At 44.4% G+C, this 22,187-nt stretch overlaps 1 protein-coding gene across 1 annotated transcript in view; it reads left to right on the plus strand.

The window, feature by feature from the left end:
* Positions 1-22,187, plus strand: part of Ptprn2 (protein tyrosine phosphatase, receptor type N2) — a 715,776-nt gene that overhangs the window by 262,824 nt on the left and 430,765 nt on the right. The window contains exon 5 of the mRNA XM_005343678.3: positions 7,247-7,409. Coding sequence (XP_005343735.1) covers positions 7,247-7,409 — 163 coding nt within the window. The remainder of the gene's footprint in view (positions 1-7,246; positions 7,410-22,187) is intronic.

Genomic DNA, 22,187 nt, shown 5'->3' on the forward strand with positions numbered 1-22,187 from the left:
TATATATAATGTCCTGACTGCAGTTTCCTCTCCCTCCTTTCCTCCCAGTCTCTCACCCCCCCACACAAAGAAAGACACACCAAAATCTAACATATAAATATAAAATATACATATATACACACATAATACACATATATGTGTATCACATAATATACATATATATACATAATGTTCTGACTGCAGTTTCCCCTCCCTCCTCTCCTCCCAGTCTCTCCCCAACTCACCTGTCACCCCAATTCACTCCTTTTAGCAGGCTTTCTTTGACCACTGGCCCCAAATCATGACAACAACACTTAACTATTTGTTATGAATGCTCTGTCTTATCTTATGCTTGTCCCACTAGCTCTTATAACTTAAATTAAACCTGTTTCTCCTTATCTACATTTTGCCCCAGGACTTTTTATCTTTATAAAGTTCTGTATGTCCTCCTCAGTGTCTGGATGGCCGGAAGCCATCTGTCTGCAGGCCCAAGGCATCTCACTCATTTTCTCCCATATTCTCTCCCAAGCCTAGATTCCTCCTCTTATTTATTCTCTCTGTCTGCCAGCCTCACCTGTTCCTCTACTGTGTAGCTGTTGGTCATTCAGCTTTTTATTAGACCAATCAGGTACCTTAGGCAGGCAAGATAAACAAATGCAGCATTAAACAAATGTCACAATTTTTGCCTAGTTAAACAAATACAGCATAAACAAATGTAACAACCTTTACATAGATAAAGTAATATTTTGCAACATAAACAAATATAATACATGTTTACAGAATGAAAGTAATATTCTACAACAACTCCTCCTCCATTTCTATTCAGAAGAGTGCAGGCCTCCCATGGATATCAACAGAACATGGCATATGAAGTTGCAGTAAGACTAAGCGACTCCACTTTTATTAAGACTGGATGAGGCAAGCCAGTATGAGGAATAGGGTCCCAAAAGTCAAAAAAAAAAAAAAAGAGTCAGAGTTAGCCCCTGCTCCCACTGTTAGGAGTCCCACAAGCAGACCAAGCTACACAGCTGTAACATATATGCAGGGGGGCTAGGTCAGTCCATGCAGGCTCCCTAGTTGTCAGTTCAGACTGTATGAGCTCCTATGAGCCCAGGTGAGTTGATTCTGTGGGTTTTCTTCTGATATTCTTGACCCTTCTTGCTCCTACCTGAAACTGTTTTTAGCACTGACATCCTGCAAATATGAAATTCTACACCTTCCTTGGCACTAAATGATCTTAAAAGACCATTCAAGACAAGGGAGTCATTAAAAGGCCTCCAAGGCTATCACCTGCAAGAGGCAGAGTTCACCAAATATTCTCTATAAAGTTAACTTTAGCCTCTATCTTATGTCAGATTCAACTGAATGGTCCCCAAATATCTCACTTTGTCTATGCAAATATTACCCAAATCCAAACTTCTCCAACCCTTACTGCATCTCAGATAAGAAATGTGTAGTGTGGCTTTGTTATTCTTTGGGGGCCCACTACCCAGCTCCCAAATAAATACACAGAGACTTATTATTTATGAATGACTGGCCTTAGCTGGGTTTGTTTCTAACTAACTTTTCTAACTTAAATTATCCCATTTCCCTTTAACTACGTTTTGCCCATGAGCCTTTTACCTTTCTTTATTTTTGATATCTTTCTTTCCTTCTTACTCTTTGGGTGGCTGGGTGGTTGGGTGGCTGACCCCTGGCATCCTCTCCTCCTTTTTTCTCTCCTCAATCCCTTCCCAAGATTTCTCCTCCTATTTATTCTCTCCCCACCAACCCTGCCTATTTCTTTCTCCTGTCTAGCTATTGGCCATTCAGATCTTTATTAGACCAATCAGATATTTTAGGCAGGCACAGTAACATAGGTTTACAAAGTTAAACAATGTAATATAGAAGAATGCAACACATCTTTGCACAATTGAACAAATATTCCACAACATAAATGAATGTAACACATCTTAAACTAATATTCCACAACAGGGATGAGCATCCTAGTTAGAAGCTTTGTGTGTCTGATATGAAAAATAGTCAAGAAAGTACCTTGAAGGAAACCTGACATTAAGCCAAGGATCCACTGCTCAGGAAATGTTCTGGGAGCTCACTTGCACATGTGAGTTGCACCTTCTGCTTGCTCCTCTCACACACATGGAGTGTGGGAGAATCAGCATGATCCTATAGCTAGGTCACTTGTCACTCACTGTGAGGGTCGCTTTCTGTTATGGATAGCGTAATTCTTGCTATTAAAATAGAAGGTGGTACAGGCTAACCTGTGGTGAAAAAGACCAGAAATTTCCTCTAGTTCTAAGGAAACCCAGTGTCAGCAGATACAAATCAAAAGTGACTAAAAAAACTTTCATGGCCCTGACTTCAAGATGCTCACGATCTTGAGTCCCCAGAGATTGTAGGTATGGATGATCGTTAAGATCCAAGGATCCATCTCCTGGGGCCTGGTCCATACATTACTGAATGATATTCTGATGGTCTCATGCGGCGGACTTCTCGACCAGCGAGAAAGAACAACCACCACACGAGGATTCTTCTCAGATCACGCTTTAATTGGAGTGCCCTTGGTTGAAGGAGAGCAGAAAGCGAGAGGGCCCCGAGAGCACTAAGGCAGCTACTTATCTAGGGAATTGGCACACGGGTCGCCCTGTGATTGGCTGCCATCATCAGCTGACACCAGACTGCTTCGGGATAGGCCCAAGGACCTTTATCCACCACGCATGCGGGAAGCGGGGGACACGCAGCTCCCAAAGGCATAGCCAAATATGGAGTTGTTTATTTCCAGCAAGACAGGATGTCGGCGCCATCTTGTAATGGCGATCCTGTCCAGCTCTCTACAGTCTCAGGCCCCATGGATTATACAGGGATGAAGGATGTCATGCTTGGAATGCTCAATCAATGACACCCAAGCCAGGCAGGGCTCTTGATAACAAGCCCAGCAAAACATTGCACAGTCAGGCGGACCCACAAAAGCTAGAGCAGCCTCTAACTTGCAGTCTGGAGAGAAGATGCAGTGACTTGCCTGAGGTGACCACTTTGTAAGAGACACAGCTGGGTGACAACACTCTTTGGGGCCTTGGATTATTTCATTCAGGTAAAGTTTACATTCTGTTTACTGGGAGTTCTCAGATGTGTAATCTGACAAGTTTTGATTGACATCATGTGAGTTCCAGGAACACAGATCAATAAACAGAACGTTTCCATCACCCAGATTCTCTTTATGCCCTGTGCATGCAGCCCCTTCTTCATTTTCTGTGCTGGGTTTATTTGTGGATGAGTTTACTATATTCATGAACACTGAGATGGTATTCTAAGATATTTGCCCTCGCTAGGCTGCATCTGCTGCTGGTGGTACATTTATTCTTTAGAAAGCACTGATATCTCCACTATGTGGAGGCCTTTCCATTCACCTGCCCTGCTGTGATGGGCACTGTCTGAGTCTGTGAAGAACTAAGCTTTTCACCTGCTTCTTGTCAAGACAGATCAACAAGGACACCTTCTTATTCTACCTGAATCAAACAAACCAAAGGATGCCAGGCCCTTTAGTCTCCCAATATCAGAAACAAGGGTGGTATCCAGTGAGTAAGATAATAAAAAAGAATGCTCTGATGTCCTTAGGTCATCATCCATGGGACAGATTGGGTGAACACAGTGCGATCCAGGGACCTGCCAGAGGTCCCTACGGGTTGGCAAGACAACAAGAGCTGTTTATGGAAGACCTTGAGATGTGTGCACTAACTATGAGCTCTGAAAGGGCCCATCATGTCTTGTAGGGTTAGGGGCATCTCATCATGAGACACACCAACCTTTCTACAGTGTACACAGTATTATCCTCATGAAAGGACCATCCTTTGAGATCAAGCAGCAGAGATTTCAGGCTTCTAGAGGAAAAACTTGTAGATAGTTCCCTCCATACTCACCTTACAGGTATGACTTGAAGGATAGAACTGTTCTCAGAACTCCATGGGATGCCAGATGGACAGGCATGACACTAATGTCAACTTGGCTTGGTAACCTCAGCACTGGAGAGACCAAGGAAGAAAGATCATGAATTCAGGCCCCTAACCTAAACTGCAGAGCAAGCCTGGTTCTATCTTAACAACAACAACAATAACAAAAACAACAGTGAAAAGAAAAAGCTTATGGAGATGCAAGGGTATGTATTACCCAAAGAGGAAAAATTTAGTGTGTAGAATCTAATCAAGGGTTACTGAACAGGAAGGCTTGTCCGTGGCTGTAAATGTAATTTGTGGCAAAATAGATTGTCATGATCACATACAGGCCAACAGATAGAAGGCTCACAGGTTGCTGTACTTCTTTCCCAGGCTTCACCTGAACTGTGTGATGTCACTGACAGGCACCTGTGCTTTTACAGGCGAATGCTGTTCACTTTAGAGCAAGCACTTAAAATTGTGGCTAATGAACCAACAAAAGAAACAAAAACATATAATTATAGAACTATTCAGTGAACACTAGTGACAAATTCAAGGAGAGCAGCTGTGGAGACTTACAGCTCTGAACATTTGAATTTACCTGATACGATGCCACCTCCTTGCCCAACTGGGATTGATAGAGCTGAGTGAGCCAGGAGGGGCCAGGCTTGTGGAGACTGGGGTTAGCTTGTGCTTCTTATTCAAACAAGGCGAAGCCTCCACTAGGGAACAGTCTTACCCAGGACAGAGGGAGAAGAGAAGATCCTAGCCCTGCTATGATGGGCAGGCAGAGCCTGCAGGGGCTAAGAGATATGGGTGTGGGACTACCAGGGGTCTGAGGGAAAGTCTTTTGATGGTGGTACAGGATGGATCAGAGGTTTCTGAAGGCAATGTATGATGTGGCAGGCAGGCCCCACAGAGGATCTGACCTAATTGACTAATTCCCATCTCCTTTCTAGACATAAACAAGGGGCTTAATGAATTGGAAAGCCTGAAAGTAATCAGAATTCAAAGCCTTTGGTCAGCATTCCCAACCATTAGACTCAGTCTGGTGGAGAAGTCTTTGACTCTCATTAACAGAGTGGTTTATGTATATGGTTTCAGTCCCGGCTCCTAGATGAGCCTGTTTGCATCCTCAGGCCTTGGTGGAACAGGCAGTGAGCACTAGTGTAGAAGATGGACATTCAGGGCAGCTGGCCTGCTGCTCATGCCCAGGCTAAGAGGCAGGTGGGGTTCTTCCAGAAGGGACCTGAGAGGAGCATGGGGGTCAGCCATGGTTAACTTTGACTATCTGGTTAATGACATCTTGACATATTTCCCCTGTCATCTCAATCATGACATTTCACATGGGTCTTATCCTGGAATCTGTGTGTCATTGTCCTGGCTTTCCTAGGTCCTGTTCAGAATCTGTGGCTCCTGACCGCTCCTCTGACCCCTTCCCTTGTGGCTGCCATGGCTCCTGACCACTCCTCTGACAACCCCCTTGTGGCTGCCATGGCTCCTGACCACTCCTCTGACAACCCCCCTTGTGGCAGTCATGGCTCCTGACCGCTCCTCTGACAACCCCCTTGTGGCTGCCATGGCTCCTGACCACTCCTCTGACAACCCCCTTGTGGCTGCCATGGCTCCTGACCACTCCTCTGACAACCCCCCCTTATGGCTGCCATGGCTCTTGCTGACTTTGCAGTCATATCCAACTGCTCCTGCAAAATATCCCCTGGTTCCCTCTCTTTTCTGCAGCTATAGTGCTTCTATGTCACCCAAGCCTGGGGTTCTATGTCCTTTTCCTTGCTACCCCAACACCCAGTCTATCTACAGGGTGAGCCCCAAACCTAAGGTGCCTATAGCCTCAGCCTTCTATTCGCGCAGGTCTGCGGCACACGTAATGGTTATCGTCTGATAGCGGAGAGCCTGGGCACTGCCACCCCAACTCACAATGCTAGTGTTGAATGACACAAACCGGTTACCCTATAGGTCAGAATCAGACATGGCTCCCATGTTTGAACCCTTGGTCTTTTCCACAGACCCCTCCTGCCATGCCCTCATGCCTGTGCTCTGTCCATCAGCTCTCTCTCTGGCGGCCTCTCTCAGTACTGCAAAAGCTTTTTGTGCATGTGCAGTTCTGGAGACTGGATCCAGGATCTTGAGGCTAGGCACCGGCACTGTCACCGAGCTACACCTCTATCCCTTAAGGATTGCATTTTAAGGAGAGTTGTAGTTAATGGTTGCTGGAGGATAGAGGGCCAGCTTTCTCAGGGATGTGGCCCCTGAGAGGCTGCCCCACGTTCCAGCAGGAACACTGTATTACAGTAGTACCTGCCCTCATGCACACACAGGCAGCACGAAGTGGACTTAGTGAACGTCTTAGTCAGAGTGTTCCATCACTGTGATGGAACAACACAATCAAAAGCGGCTTGGGAGGACAGGTTTATTTCCCTCTTCCATGTAACGGTTCATCGTTGAAAGCAATGAGGGCAGGAACTCACACAGGAGTTGATGCAGAGGCCATGGAAGAATGCTGCTTATTGGCTTACTCCTTATGACTTGCTTAATCTGTGGTTTCATATAAAACCCAGAGCTACCAGCCAGTAGTAAGGCCCCCACACAATGGGCTGTGTCCTCCCACACCAACCACTAATCAAGAGTATGCCCTTCAGGCTTGTCTACAACTTGATTTCATGGGGGCATTTTCTCAAGTGGAGTTTTCCCCTCTCAGATGACTCTAGTCTGTGTCAAATTAACAGAAAATTAACTAGTGCAGTATTAAAGAGAAACAAGTGAAGATGGGAGAGAAAAGTGGTGAGGGATATACAGGACACAACTGGGTGTGGATTTGATAAAAGTACTTATGCATGCGTGAGATTCTCAATAGCTTCTTTTAAACATTAGACAGGACCTCCCTAAGTTGTTTGAGTTGGCCCTCTTTCTCTCCCTGTGCCTCAGCTTCTTGAGTGTTACAAATCTGAGCCTCCAGACTCCCAAGAGTCCTTGCTATAGGCACAGCAAGTAGCAGGTGCTTTTTTCTTCTCCATTTCAGTTTATCTCCTGTTAGCAGCACCAAAGGACACTGTGGTTAATGTCATACACGAGCCCCATTGGGCCACCCCTTGATCCCTCCTAAAGGCTCTGTTGCGTTCCAGCCAACGTGGGAACAGTGGGGCCAGGTTCCCTTAGGAACTAGACCGCAGCGAGTAGGAGGCATGGCGCATGGGCTCACTGTATAGCTGCACCCATGCGGACTGCCGAGACTGTGCACACACCGTGTTCCCATCTGGCCCTGTCTCACAGCTCAGCATGGAACAAACATGAATTGAGTCATCATTCTTTTCGCTTTTCAGGACCTTACAGCAGAATGCTGATAACGAAAAGTGGCTGAGCCTGGAGAGCGGAGTGGCCCTGGCCAAGACCCTCCGGCGCTATCTGCCCTACTTGGGGCTTCTGTCCCAGGCCCCAACTGCGGATGCACACCCCCGGACAGAACATGAGACACGCCCAGTCAAGGTGATACTTCAGCCTATTCCTGTGATCAGGTTGACTTTATCTGCATGCGTGTTTGTCTGTGAGATACAAACATTTTAGCCGAATGAGTAGTCACGGTTCTCAGGCTCCCAGCAGCTGTCCTGTGGATGACAGACTCTGGATACTATGAGAAGGGCGGGGCTGTGTGTAGGGAGTTTCTGGACCCTGGGGCTGTGTTGGCTACAAACACTACTACAGAAAACCTAGTGTTTAGAGCTCAGAGCAGAGCTCTGATACCAGCCTGTAGGAAGGAGGCCAGGAGCCGAGTGGGTGCATAGCCCAGATGGCAAGAAGACAGCAGCATCTGAACACAGCTGGAATCAGGTCTGGTGCCCACCGGACTGGGTTTAACTTAGCCATTACTACATCCCTGGAGACTTCTCATTTCTGGTAATTTCACCAACGTGGCTATCCCAGGACAACAGAAGGACTGCCTGTTTGTGGGAGCTAGGGTAGAGTTTCAAGATGGTGTGGTACCTGAACAACTGTCCCTCTGTCTGAGGTAGGCTTGGGCACAGGGCAATTGACATGCTTTTGAGGGCCAGATTTGTCACTAGGTCTGGGGTAAATTCTCATTCAGTCAGTGTGCTAGGGCTGGCTTGGGAGGAAGTATAGTGTAAAGGAGGGGTTAGAACTTCACTGGGCTTTGGAGGTGTGGAAATATTGTGTCCAAGATGCTTCCAGGGCAGCTTGCAAAGAGATCTTATCAGACTTTGAATTTCCTTTTAAAAATTAATGAGCTCTGAGTACCAGGGGGAGGCAGCTTGGAGCCTGGGGACTAGCTCATATCTCAGGATGAGCTTGGGCCTGGTGTACAGGTTGGACTCTGGTGTGTTGGGCCTTCAACTAAGGATCAATGTTTATTCCTAAGGAACATCCATCTGGGCTGTGTTTTCTAAGACTGCCATGTGGTACTAAATACCAAGGGACATCTGGAAGTTTTCTATAAACTGCACTAGGGTTTCCTCATTCCCAATAGGTGTATTGTGAGCCCAGCACAGGGGGCTGACTCCTTGAAGGTTCTCAGTCTCCTCCACCTAGGATGTCAGTGCCACTCACTCTGTGTAGGTGTCTACAAGCTGTCAGATGTTTCTGATGTTTCATGGGCTCTGGACTTTCTCTGGACATATACAGAGGAGAAGCAGTTGCAACTGCCCACACCCGTCGCCATCTGAGAACCAGTGGTCAGCAAGGGAAGCTGGCATTCGGTGTGGCCAGAGTTCCATGATGTCATCCCTAGCCTAGAACCAGTGGTCGGCAAGGAGAGCTGGCATTCCGTGTGGCCAGGGTTCCACAATAGCAGTCCCCAGCTGAGAACTAGTGGTCAGCAAGGGAAGCTGGCATTCCGTGTGGCCAAGGTTCTACGATAGCAGCCCCACCTCACATTGTGTTGGTTGTTTGGATCCCCACTAATGCCAGCCAGCAAGATGACCTCACCCCACAGGTAGTCACAGCAGTGCCAGCTGATGCCCTTAACCCAGTCTTTTTATGCACGGTTGTTATTTCCATTGAAAAAACAACCCATTGTGAATGACCATTGTAATCATATGACAGGGAGGCCATTGCAGAGTGATGGCCACAAGTCATTCAGAAGCTGAGCACTGGGGGGCACTTCTGGCTTGCACATTTCCCTCTGTGTTCAGATAGATGTTTCTTCATATTAGAAAAGTGTGAAAGCCCAGAACTCATTATTTTCTGTGAGCGTTTAAACGAGGAGAAAGCTGAGTCATCTCTCTAATGAGCGGCGTCTGCACAAAGCACAGAAGTGTGGCAGCTATCCAGGCTGCCGTGGGGTGCCACAGCCAGCCAGGAACTTGAGGCTTCTCCCCCCCCCCCCCACCTAGGTGACAGGCTTTCCCAGTAGCAATTTAAACTGTAGCCACTGGCGGTGTTTCAACATGCAACCAAATTCCAATGAATTGTCCACAAATCATGTCCCCCCCTCCCTATATATCTATCCTGGAAAATCTGACTCCAGCATAGAAAGAATTCTGAATTTATTCTCTTTGAGTCTGCTGAACTGATTACCTCATAACAGAAGCCATAGGGAACAGAATTTCCCTACTTCTCCAAACCACCATGAACAGGAGCCACTCTGACACGTGTTGAGCATACTGATAACTAAATCCATGCTATCACTGTTCCTGCATTGTTAGTGGGGTGCCCACCTTCTTGCTTTATTGATAAGAGTAGTGTCTACCTTGAGTCCTTTCAGAGGCAAGGCAGAATACTACCATCTCCAGTTTTACCCATAGAGCACGGTGACAGCCCACTTTGCATGTCACCAAATAGGGTCAAACTGAGGTCCATCGCTTGCTGATACCATTAACTAACCTATTTTAGAAACATTTTGAGAATGTATTTAATATAAGGGAACTATGATGGGCTCTGAGCTATAAAGATAAAAGACTGACCCCACCCTTTAGAATTTTCACTCATTTGATAAAAGAAACACACGAAACTGTAGTTGAAACAAAGAAGTATGATGATTGAATCAATGCTCCATACGAAGGACAGGAAGCGGGACAGGAAGGTGGACCATGGGTATCCTGAACAACCGTGATCAGTAAAATAGCTGGAGGTCACCTTAGAGTCTCTCTGTGGTCTAGGAACCTCCACCACCCTCATAGCATGGGTCATTAGATGAGCTGCCGCTCCACCATTTCCAATATCCCACAAATTACAAATTGGAACAACAGTAAAACCTCCAGAATAGAGAAAAGAGCTTCTTGGGGGGGCTCCCAGGAGGAACTGTCACATGTAGAGATTGGTCAAGAGCTAGCTGTATCAGAAGAGAATGTGCAGGACCCTCATACAGAGGACCAGAGAAATCCAACCAGGACTCCACAGTGTTTGCGAGTGCAGCACAGACATTCAGACCAGGGCAGCTTGGAAAGGTCAGAAAGAGCAGAGTGGACAGGAAGGAAGGCCTGGTCAACACAGACTGGCAATGTCAGAGAGAACAGAGTGGATAAGAAGGAAGGCCTGGTCAACACAGACTGGCAATGTAAGGCTGACGGAGCTCCCACATCTGTGAAGACTGGCTAATATGTAGAAGTCTGACCCCATGTGTTGGTGGCATGGAGGACCTGGAACTCCAAAATGTCTTACAAAGTTGGACATGCATTTCCCTGGGTTCAATCACTCCATCTCCTCCCATGCTAAATGAAAGCAAATGTCCATTCAAAATGTGCACAGGAATTCCCGTGGCAAACTTAGTTAGCTAAAGTGAGCAGGTGAGTGTGGAACAGGCCCTTGACAGTGACTCACACAGGGAGGTAACAGCATGCCGTGTGAATGGAGAGACGAAGCAGTGGGTAACAGGACCAGATCATGGCTGCTGGGGCACTTCTGCACTGGCAGAGAGCCCCTTGTGACAGTTGTTCATGGGGAAAGGTGAAAGGAAAAGTAACCTAATGCAAAATGTGTAAAAATTTTGAACAAGTACTTTATTAGGAAAAAAAATATATACAAAGGGACAATGCAGGCTTCAAAGGTTGCTCTTGCAGAGGACCCCAGGTTCAGCTCCCAGTACCCACATGGTAACTCAAAACTATTCATCAGTTCAGTCCCAAGGGATCCAATACTCTATTTTGACCTCCACAGGCAGCAGGAATGTGTGTGGTGCACACACATGTAGCAGACACTCATGCATACACATAAAAAAACAAATCTTTTAAAAACTGTTCAGTTCAAGATCTACCACTTCCTGTCCACTGGCCTGGCTAGGAGGGAGAGGAGGCAGAGGCACTCTGGGCATTTATGGGGAGATAATGATGGATGGATATAATCACAATGTGTTGTATAGATATATAAAATATTCAAAGGATAGCTGTAAAATATAAAAATTGTGAAGTCACCTCTGGCAAGGATGTGCAATAAAAGACAATTCCATATTCTCAAGAGTAACAACTGTTACAGCCCTGGCCTGGTGGTTTTTTCTGGGGAGGGTTTCTGCTCTGTATGTACACAGAGACTCATATTCTAGGCTGAGCGTAGCGGCATGTGCCTGTGATCTCAGCACTTAGGAACTGGAGACAGGAGAATCAGAAGGATCAAGACCTTATCTCTCTCTCTCTCTCTCTTCCTCCCCCTCTCCCCCTACTCTCTCTCTCCCCTTTCTGTGTGTGTGTGCGCGCGCGCACGTGCATGCGCGTGTGGGTGTGTGTATATAAACAAAGACTTGTGCCTCACTCATATTTACAGAATGTTACCTAGCTAGAGATAACATGACCATCTACAACAGGCCTGATTTGCAGCCAGCCATGTGTGAAGAGGTGTCTCCTGGGAAGAAGTGTGTGGGTGCAGAGCCTCTGTCTTTTTTGTCAGCATAGAGCTGAGGATGGAGGGCAGTTTGCATTACACACATGTCTAATGTTCATTTGATTTTTATTTTAAAAACCACTCCTGCCCTCATTCCTTGACTGTTGGCAGGAAGCCAGGCTCTATGGAAGCTCTCTGCAAGGTAACTGATGTTCTTGCACACTGGGGGAGCTGTCTTCCAGTCTGGGTGCTGTTCTCGCACACAGGGGGAGCTGTCTTCCAGTCTGGGTGCTGTTCTCGTACACTGGGGGAGCTGTCTTCCAGTCTGGGTGCTGTTCTCGCACACTGGGGGAGCTGTCTCCAGCCATCCTCACACTTGGTCTGGCCGCAGACCAAGGTGCCGCCTTACAACTCTCGGGAGCTGTTATGGGGCTGGGTACTGTCTTCAGTTCACACAGTGGTGCCTAACGCAGTCAGGGGTTCAGATCCAACAATTCTGAGTCCCTTACATCCTGCTGGCTACCAATTGCCTACCCTCCACAAACACCAGAGAGACAGCAAGCTCTCTGCACATGCATCCCATTACAGGAAATTGGAAGTGCTCGCGGGTCAGTAACCTACTCACATGCCTCCCATGGTGTAGCGAGGAGGGCCAGAGAGGTGTGCTGTGACAGCCATCGGGTGTTTCTGGGGACCTTTGTGGCCCTGTTGTGATACTTTTCTTCCAGGCCTTTACCTCCCTGCTTTCACCTCTGGGTGGGCAGCTGAGTTCCTCCCACTGATGGCAAGGATGGCTGACCTGCTGGAAGAGGAGGCCAGCTGTAAAAACCAGTGAAATGTCTACCTTTAGATGAGAGTGGGCATGGACTTTCAGAGCAGAATGGCCACAGACCAAGAGGGCCACTTTCAAACAGTTACTTATGAATAGAACTGAATCCAGAGTCCTGGAACTGTTGTCAGGCCTGACTTCCTCAACTGAAGTCACCAAACTCCACTTTCAAATCACCGGATCCCTCACGTCATGCCAGGCTAGCAGAGGAGAGTTTGTCTATATGCAGCAAGACCCTGCTAGCTCCAGCTCTGCCAACTCTCACTAAAATGTCTCATCTGCTTATCTCTGGGGTGAGGTAATTGCTTCTCATGGGAAGACAGAAGAAGATTAGGAAGAGTGAAAGCAGGAGGCCCGGGGAAGCCGGGCAGTTGTATAGCAAAGTCTGGCGCTTTATGCTTATTCTTCTCCCACCGTCTCTGACTGTCAAGTGAGTCGGGCAGGAACTCTGCCCCATTTCAGGCTTCCCTGTCCTTAGCCTGGTAGGAGGCTAGAGGAGCTGCTGGCAGAGAAGACATGTGTGAGTTAGACGTGGCAGCGTCGCTGGGATGGCAGAGAGCAGGACATCGAGAGTGACCACATCTGTGCCATTCACTGCTTTCTTTTGGAAGGCTCCTAAGCTCACTGATGGGGAGTCATCTGCACAGGTCCCAGCAGCACCTACACTGGACCACTGACTATATCAGAGATTATGCGACTCTCAGTTTCCCAGCTAATGGCTCTGCATCCTCATGATTTTGTGAACTGTAAACACCATGGACATTGGTTTCTCCTAACAGGAGCCTGTCATCTCCACCACAAGTACAAATACAAAGAATACTTCTTCCCTTTTCCGAGGGCAGCAGTGCAGCATCTGTGAGGACCTAGGAAAGCCTACTTAGCCTCATAGACTCCATTTTGAAGAAAAGCCTCCATCTTAAGACATCTCGTAACCAGGGGTTGAACTCAGTTCCAGAAAAAAAAAACAGCCTAAACACAGCCAATCAGAAGACAGGACAATAACTTCACAGGGTCCAGATGTTCCTGCAGATGTTCTGTCAGTAGTTTGTGGTTCTGCACCAGCAGCCTGACCAATCACCTTGCCCCATTCCCTCACCCAATACCGGAACTCCCTGCTTGTGTTTTTTTCTTCCTTTAAAAACTCACCCTGAGTTCGGGGCTGTGTCACCTCCATCCACTGTGTTGGAATGTTGGGTTGTGGACCAAGCTCAAGCAACAGAGACCCTTGTGTGTTTGCAACAGAGACCCTTGTGTGTTTGCATCAGAAACAAGCTCCTTGGGGGCTCACGCAACACAGGCCTAACACATCCTGGTGACTTCATGCAGCTAGGAAGAACTGCTCACAGTCGGCCACACAAAGCATGAGCCCTCTTGGAAACTGACATCAATAGATGTTGAGATACAGATTAAGAGACCTAGAAAGACAGATACAGAGAGACAGAGGCATAGGAGAGAGATAGACATAAAAATATCGAGACACAGAAAAACAAACACAAAGGCAGAGAGAGCAAGGCAGAGAAAGAGACAGACAGAGAGATACATACATAAAGATACACAGAGACTGGAGACACAGAAAGGTAGAGAGAGAAACACAGAGACAGAGCAGAGAGATGGAAAGAAAAAAAAGAGACACAAAGATCTATAACAAACTGACAGAGAGAACAAAAATACCTTCCTCTATCATTCCCATGGCTAAGGCCTTATGCCAGTGGTCAGTGTCTTTCTAGCTGGTACCTCCCTGCTCCCCCTTGGCAACCAGCAATCCAGTGTGTCATGCTATGAGGCCATCTCATTAAGAAGCCTTCTAGCCCACCCCCATCTGCACTGTTTTGTCAGGCCTGTGGCAACATCTTGATCAACATGACTGTCAACACTGCCTTTGGGCACACTGGAGAAGATGTGTGTGATGTGTTCAATAATGTCCTGATTTGAATTTACTGCTTTGATTTGGATTCTTGGCATAAGAGAATATCTGATGAGCTGGGTAGCCAGTTTGTGGATGAGTCTTGTCTAAGTAGAGTGTCCGGTGGGAGTTCTAGGACCTCCAGACCTTCCTGTCAGTCTGAACAATAGCTGTGCAGACAGACACAGGGCAGGGGAACAAGAGAGGTACTCTGATCTAAGAAGCAGGGCTGACTTTGCCTCTGGCACTGTAGCCAGCAAACCTAATAGCAAGGAAGCTGCTCTCTTGATCACCTGGGCAGATGGGCGTATGAGGCAGGCTTCAGCTCCATGAAGTTGTTCTGACTTGTTCCATGGAATGCAATCACTTCATCAAAGAGAATTGTTTTTCTCAACCTATAGTATAATTCTAATTAGTGATTGATTTCTGTGACCCTTTTTGATTCTTTGTTAATCTGCAAGCTGAGTACAGGGCCGTGTTAGAATGACTCTTTCCACTAGAATGTCGTTAGAAGTTCAACATGCAGTGGCTATCGCAATGCTGCTGCTAATGGTAGGTCTACTGCTGAGTTCAGGGATGCTGATGGGGATGAGGATGTGCTGAGAGAGGCAGTGATGCTCACAGGTAGGATGCTGTAGATGATGGGGTACTGCTGTTGTAGATGCTGCTGATGGTTATACTTGTATATTATTTGTATTTTAATAAATAAATCTTGCCTGAAGAATATAGGCAAAATTAAAGCTACAAGAGGTCAGGTAATGGTGAATGGTGACACATACCTTTAATCCCAGAATTTAGAAGACAGAGGCAGAGGGATCTCTGTGAGTTCAAGGCCACCCTGGGATACACAAGATCAATGAAGAACAAATCTAGATGATGGTGGCCTACATATATAATTATAGTAGTAGGAATCATGCCTTCAATCCCAGACCTAGAGGGAATATAAAATGGGAGGAGAGAGAAGCTTAGTCTGCAGTCTCCCAGCCTTGGTAGAGGTAAGACTTCTGTAGTGGCTTGGCTGATTTGCTTTTCTGGTTTTCAGGTTTAATCCCAATATCTATCTCTGGGATTTTATTATTCATGCTACAAATATTACAGATGTTGTTTATGGTGTAGATGCTGCTGCTGCTATAGACGCCGCTGATAGCGAGGATACTGCTGCTTCTGTATATACTGCTGATAGTTAAGAGCTGTATTAGTTATGTTTTAATAAGTTAAGCTGCCTGAAGATCAGTGCAAAACAGTCAAACTATTCAAAGCCATACAAACCAGGCAGTGGTGGCACACACCTTTAATCCCAGCAGTCAAACAGGTTAGCCATAGAGACCAGGTAGTGTTGGTGCACGCCTTTAATCCCAGCACCAGAGCGGAATAAAAAACAGGAGAAGATAGGTCTCAGATCAGTCCTAATCTGAGAGTTTGTGGAGCATGGATTGCCCATTTTTGGTCTGAGTATGAGGCAAGAGCCAGTGACTGACTACTTTGATTTTCTAATCTTCAAGTTGAATCCCAATATCTGTCTCTTAATTTTAATTATTCGTGATACATTGGTGCCCAACGTTTGAAGTAAAAATTCATGAGCAAGACATTTGCCTGTGACTTTACAGCCACTGGCTTAGGCCAGAATTACACATGGCTGGAGTCACTGCTCTACCAGCTCTCCCTGAACACCCTTCTTGGGTTCCTGGCAAACTAGGTAGCTGGCTGCCTTGAAATCTAGGTAGGTGCTTACTGTTCTGTGCAGCAGCAATAGGCCTCATATCCACAGCAACATCATTGGAGGATGTGGTAATACAACTGGGAATTCTTAAAATGAGGAATTAGTTAAAAGAGAGAGATTTTTCCCACATTAAAAATGGGAAACAGTATTACATTGGAGGGATTTGTGTGTCCTATGGTAACACAATGGGCAGTCTGGAAGTGGAATAACTAAATGAGAGAATTTAGATGGGATTTATGTCATGTCAATAGTAAACATTATCAGCCTCAGAATTTTTATTGTATCACTAAAAATGTTGGTAAATATGAGTGCTAAGATAAAGACCTTAGAAAAACTTAGCAAATAGGTCACAGAGCTATTCAAATTCAGACAGAAAAATTTAATGGAGAACCAATTTCAGTGTTACATTATAAGACTAGAGAGGAACAGCCTAAAGTTTTCTTCTTTTCTTTTTTCTTTTAATTTATTTCTTTTTTAATTTTATTTTTAAAAAGAAAACAAACAATCTCAGTTCCCACTCCCTCTCCTCCTCCTATTCCCTCCATCTTCCCCCCCAACCACACCCCCATCCACTCCTCAGAGAGGGAAAGGTCCAAGGTCCAAGGACTTCCCTGCTATACCTAGGCTGAGCAAGGTATCCATCGAAAGAGAATGGGCTCCCAAACAGCCGGTACAAACAGTAGGGATAAATCCAGGTGCCACTGCCAGTGGCTTTTGCTGTCTGTCACAGCCACACAGTTGTCACCCACCTTCAGAGGGAATAGTTTGGGCCTATGCTGGTTCCTCCCCTGTCTGGCTGGAGTTGGTGAGCTCCCATTAGCTCGGGTAAGCTGTTTCAGTGGGTGTCGTCATCATGGTCTTGACCTCTTTGATCATATTCCCACTCCTCCCACTCTTCAGCTGGACTTTGGGGGCTCAGCCCAGGGCTCTGCTGCAGGTCTCTGTCTCTGTTTCCATCAGTTGCTGTATGAAGGATCTATAGTGACATTTAATATATTAATCAATCTGACTACAGAGCAAGGCCAGTTCAGGCACCCTCTCCTCTATTGCTTAGGGTCTTAGCTGGGATTTTCCTTGTGGATTCCTGGAAATTTCTGTAGTGTGAGGTTTCTTGCTAGCCCCATAATGGCTTACTCAATCAAAATATCTTTCCTTGCTCTCATCTCTGTCCTTCCTCCATCTCAACTATCTTCTTCCCTCAAGTTCTCCTTCCCCCTTCCTTTCACCCCTCCTCTTTCCTTGCTGCCCTCCCTATGCCCCTCCCCCCTGCTCATGCTCCCAATTTTGTCAGGTGATCTTGCCTATTTCCCCTTTCCAGGTAGATTGATATATGTTTTTCTTAGGGTTCATCTTATTACTTAGTTCCCTCGGGTCCTGGACTATACGCTCATTATCCTTTGCTTTACAACTAGTATCCACTTATGAATGAGTACATAAGTGTACATGTTCATCTTTCTTGGTCTTGGTTACCTCTCTCAGGATGGTTTTTTGTAGTTCCATCCATTTGCATGCATGGATGCAAAATATTTCAACATGTCATTTTTTCCCACTGAGTAGTACTCCATTGTATAAATGTACCATATTTTCTATATCCATTCTTTGGCTAAGGGTCATCTAGGTTGTTTCCAGGTTCGGGCTATTACAAATAATGCTGCTATGAACATAGTTGAACAAATGTACTTCTAGTGTTACTGAGCATCCTTTGGGTATATGCCCAATAGTGGTATTAATGGGTCCTGAGGTAGGTTGATTCCCAATTTTCTGAAAAAACAAAACAAAATGCCATAATGATTTTCAAAGTGGTTGTACAAGTGTGCATTGGAGGAGTTTTCCCCTTATTCCACATTTCATAAGCTGTCAGTAGTGTTTTTGATCTTAGCCATTTGGACTGGCGTAAGACGGTATCTCAGATTTGTTTTGACTTGCATTTCCCTGATGGCTAAAGATGTTGAATATTTCCTTAAGTGTCTTTCAACAATTTAAAAAATGGGGTACAAAACTAAACAGGAAATTCTCAACAGGAGAATCTCAAATGGTTGATGACTGCTTCTATTTCCTTGTAGTTTATAGCTCTACTTAAATTGTTTACCTGTTCTTGATTTAATTTTGGTATATGGTACCTCTCCAGAAAATTGTCCATTTCTTTTATATTTTCTAATTCCGTGGAATGCAGGTTTTTAAAATATGACCTAATGATTCTCTGGATTTCTTTGGTTTCTATTGTTATGTCCCCTTTTTATTTCTGATTTTGATAATTTGGATGTTCTCTTTCTGCCTTTTGATTAGTTTGGATAAAAGTTTAGCTATATTGTTGATTTTCTCAAAGAACCAGCCCTTTGTTTCATTGATTCTTTGTATTCTCTTATTCTCCTTTTTTTCTCTTTTATTGATTTTGGCCCTTAATTTGATTATTTATTACTCCTATTGGGTGAGTCTGCTTCTTTTTGTTCTAGAGCTTTCAGGTGTGCTGTTAAGTCACTAGTGTGAGATTTCTCCACTTACTTTATGTAGGTACTTAGTGCAATGAATTTTCCTCTTAGTATTGCTTTTATTGTGTCCCATAGGTTTGGGTACATTCTACCTTTATTTTCATTGAATTCTAGAAAATATTTAATTTCTTTCTTTATTTCTTCCTTGACCCAGTGGTGTTTCAAATGGTCACTGTTCTATTTTCATGAGTTTGTAGTCTTTCTGCAATTAGTGTTGCTGTTAAATTCTAACTTCAAACCTTGGTGATTCAGTAAGATACAGGGGATTATTTGTGTTTTTTTTTATCTGTTGCTGTTTGCTTTGTTATTAAGTATGTGGTCAGTTTTAGAGAAGGTTCCATGAGGTGTTGAGAAGAAAATATATTTTTTTGTGTGTTTGGTTGGGGTGTTCTGTAGATGTCTGTTAAGTCCATTTGAGTTATGATATCTATTCTCTTATTTCTCTGTTAAGTTTCTGTCTTGTTGACCTGTCCATTGTGGAGAAGAGGGTATTAAAATCTCCTGCTATTAGTGGGTGGGGTTTGAAGTGCAATTTAAACTTTAGTAATTTTTTTTACATATGTGGATACTCTTATATTTGGGGCACAGATGTTCAAGGTTGAGACTTCATCTTGATGGATTGTCCCTGTTATCAGTATAAAGTGTCCTTCTTTATCTCTTCTGATTGATTTTAGTTTGAAATCAATTTTGTTAGATATTAGGATAGCCACACCCACTTGTTTCTTACATTCATTTGATAGGGAAATCTTTTCCCAATATTTTACTCTGAGGTAATGTCTCTCTTGAGATTGAGGTGTGTTTCTTCTTTACAGCTGAAGGTTGCACGCTCCTTTTGTATCCATTTTGTTAGCCTGTGTGTTTTTATGGATAAATTGAGTTCATTGATATTAGGATATATTAATGACCAGTGATTGCTAATTACTGTTATTTTGGGTGGTAGGTTTGTGTGTTTCCATTCTTTGGGATTTGCTGGTATGAAGTTATCTGTTGCCTGTGCTTTTGTGTGTGCAGTTAGCTTCCTTGGGTTGTAGTTTTCCTCCTAGTACACTCTGTATGGCTGAATTTGTGGATAGGTATCGTTTAAAGTCTGGTTTTGTCATAGAATATCTTGTTTTCTACATCAATGATGAATGAAAGCTTTACTGGGTATAGTAGTCTGGGCTTGCTTCTGTGGTCTCTTAGTGTGTGCAGCACATCTGTCCAGGCTTTCATGGTTTCAATTGAGGAGTTAGGTGTCATTCTAATAGGTCTGCCTTTATATGTTGCGTGATCTTTTTCCTTTGCAGCTCTTAATATTCTTTATTTATTCTTTATGTTTTGTATTTGATTATTATATGGCGAGGAGATTTTTAAAAAAATTGGTCTAGTCTATTTGGTGTTTTGTAAGCTTCTTGTACCTTCATATGGTTATCCTTCTTTAGGTTGAGAAAGTTTTCTTCTATGATTCTGTTGAATATATTTTCTGTGCTTTTGAGCTAGAGTTCTTCTCCTTCTTCTGTCCCTATTATTTTAAGGTTTAGTCTTTTCATGGTGTCCCAGATTTCCTGGATGTTTTGGGTTAAGAATTTGTTGGATTTAATGTTTTCTTTGGTTGATGAATCTATTCCTCTATAGTATCTTTAACACCTGAGATTCTCTCTTCCATCTCTTGTATTCTTTTCGTTTTGCTTGCCTCTGTAGCTCCAGTTTGTTTACACAAACTTTCCATATCCAGAATTCCCTTGGTTTTTGTTTTCTTTATTACACCTATTTCAGTCTTCAAGTCTTGAACTGTTTGTTTCACCTCTTGATTGTGTTTTCTTTGAGAGATTTATTGATTTCTTCCAATTTTTTTTGTTTGTCTTTTTCTCCATTTCTTTAATGGAATTTTTCATTTTCTCTTTAAAGGTCTCCATTATCCTCATAATGTTACATTTAAAATTGTTTTCTTGTATTGGCGCCTATCTTTCTCTTCCTCCAATTGGTGCTATAGTGTATTTGCCTCTTGGTTCAATCCTTGAAGTGGCTACCCGTGTCTTTGGGGACTGTTCTTGTTCTGCTCTATACTGTTACTGTCTGTGTCTCAGGGATCCACTGAAGTTTCTCTTGACCTGCTCTCAAGTCCACTTTCTTGTTCTGCTCTGCTAGTTTATACTGTGCAGTCACCGTCTGTGTTCAGAATTCCTCTTTTGGTCCTCTCTGGGCAGTCACAGCCTGTGCTTCAGGTTTATTCTCCTGGTCCTCTCTCTTAGCCCTTTCTGTGTAGTTGCAGCTTGTGTTTCTGGCTTTCACTGAGGTTGCAGGTGGGAGGGATAGCGGGATTTGGGTGTAGAGTAGAACTTGTAGCTTGCAGGGTCCGATGGATGGGGTGGGAGCCTTGGAGCAGCCTGCCTATAGGAAGCTTGCCTGCTGGCTGGCTAGAGAAGTTGAGGCAGGTGGGGAGGGACCTAGGGTTTTGTCCTGGTATGGAGGACCTAAAGAGTGGGTATCCCACCGGCTGAATGATCACTCACCTCTTGGTCCTCTCTGTGAATTTGCAGTCTATGTTTCAGAGTTCCACTGAGGTTGCACTTGATAGGAGGGTTTGGGGGTGGAGTGGGATTTGTGGCTTGCAGGGTCCAATGGATGGGTGGGGGCATTGGAGCAGACTACCTCCAGCCTAAGCCTTTCAAACAACCAGTCTTAATATATCCAGTAACCATACAGGAATCGTCAAATGATAGAGAAAGAGCTGAATGGACTCCTGTGCTAATGTTTGATTTAAGAATTTTCAAGGACACAATAATCTCAGATGCAGTGGATTCATCTTTTGTGAAGCAAATGTTAAACTCGTGGTCAGTTTGTAATAGACTTACCCATAATGACTGGATAAAGTTGGGTAAAGCTGTTTTAGAGCTTGGTCCACAATTACAATGGAATAGCTAATTGAGAAATGATGGGGTAATGATAGAGGTATGGAAATCTCAAGATCAAATTCTTGGAAAAAATTATGTTGCTATAGAAAAGCAATCTCTGTTTGATGGTCACATCCTGGCTTTATGCTCTGCAGCAGGTTTGAGTGCTTGGGACAGAATTGTGGAAGTAGGAAAGAAGACTAAAGTCATACAGGGCCCAAAAGTAACCTTCATGGATTTCTTAAAAAGATTGACATCAACAGTAAATAGAATGATACCAAATGCATAAGTTAGACAAATAGTAATTGAACCACTGGCTTTTAAAAATGTCAATTCTCTATGCAAAAAGATAATTAGGGTATTAAAAACAAGATTAATTAAAAACATTCCTTTGGAGGAATGGGTTTGAGCTACAACTAATATTGAATCTCATGACCATGATGATGCATGGTATAAATTTTATGACATATGTTCTAAACTTTTCATCATGATATTAATGATTATATAGAGTAATAACAACTTCCAGAAATGGTTTCATCCACCTTCCTGTACATGATTTTGGGTTTGAGTCTCTATTAGTTTTTTTTTTTTTTTGAGAAAAGGAAAAAAAAGTTTCAGCCTCCTCCCAGCCTCCCATTTCCCTCCCCCTCTTCCCACCCTTCTTCCCCTCCCCCTACTCCTCT

The sequence above is a fragment of the Microtus ochrogaster genome, chromosome 1, assembly GCF_000317375.1.
Source record: "Microtus ochrogaster isolate Prairie Vole_2 chromosome 1, MicOch1.0, whole genome shotgun sequence".
NCBI classification, from domain to species: Eukaryota; Metazoa; Chordata; class Mammalia; order Rodentia; family Cricetidae; genus Microtus; species Microtus ochrogaster.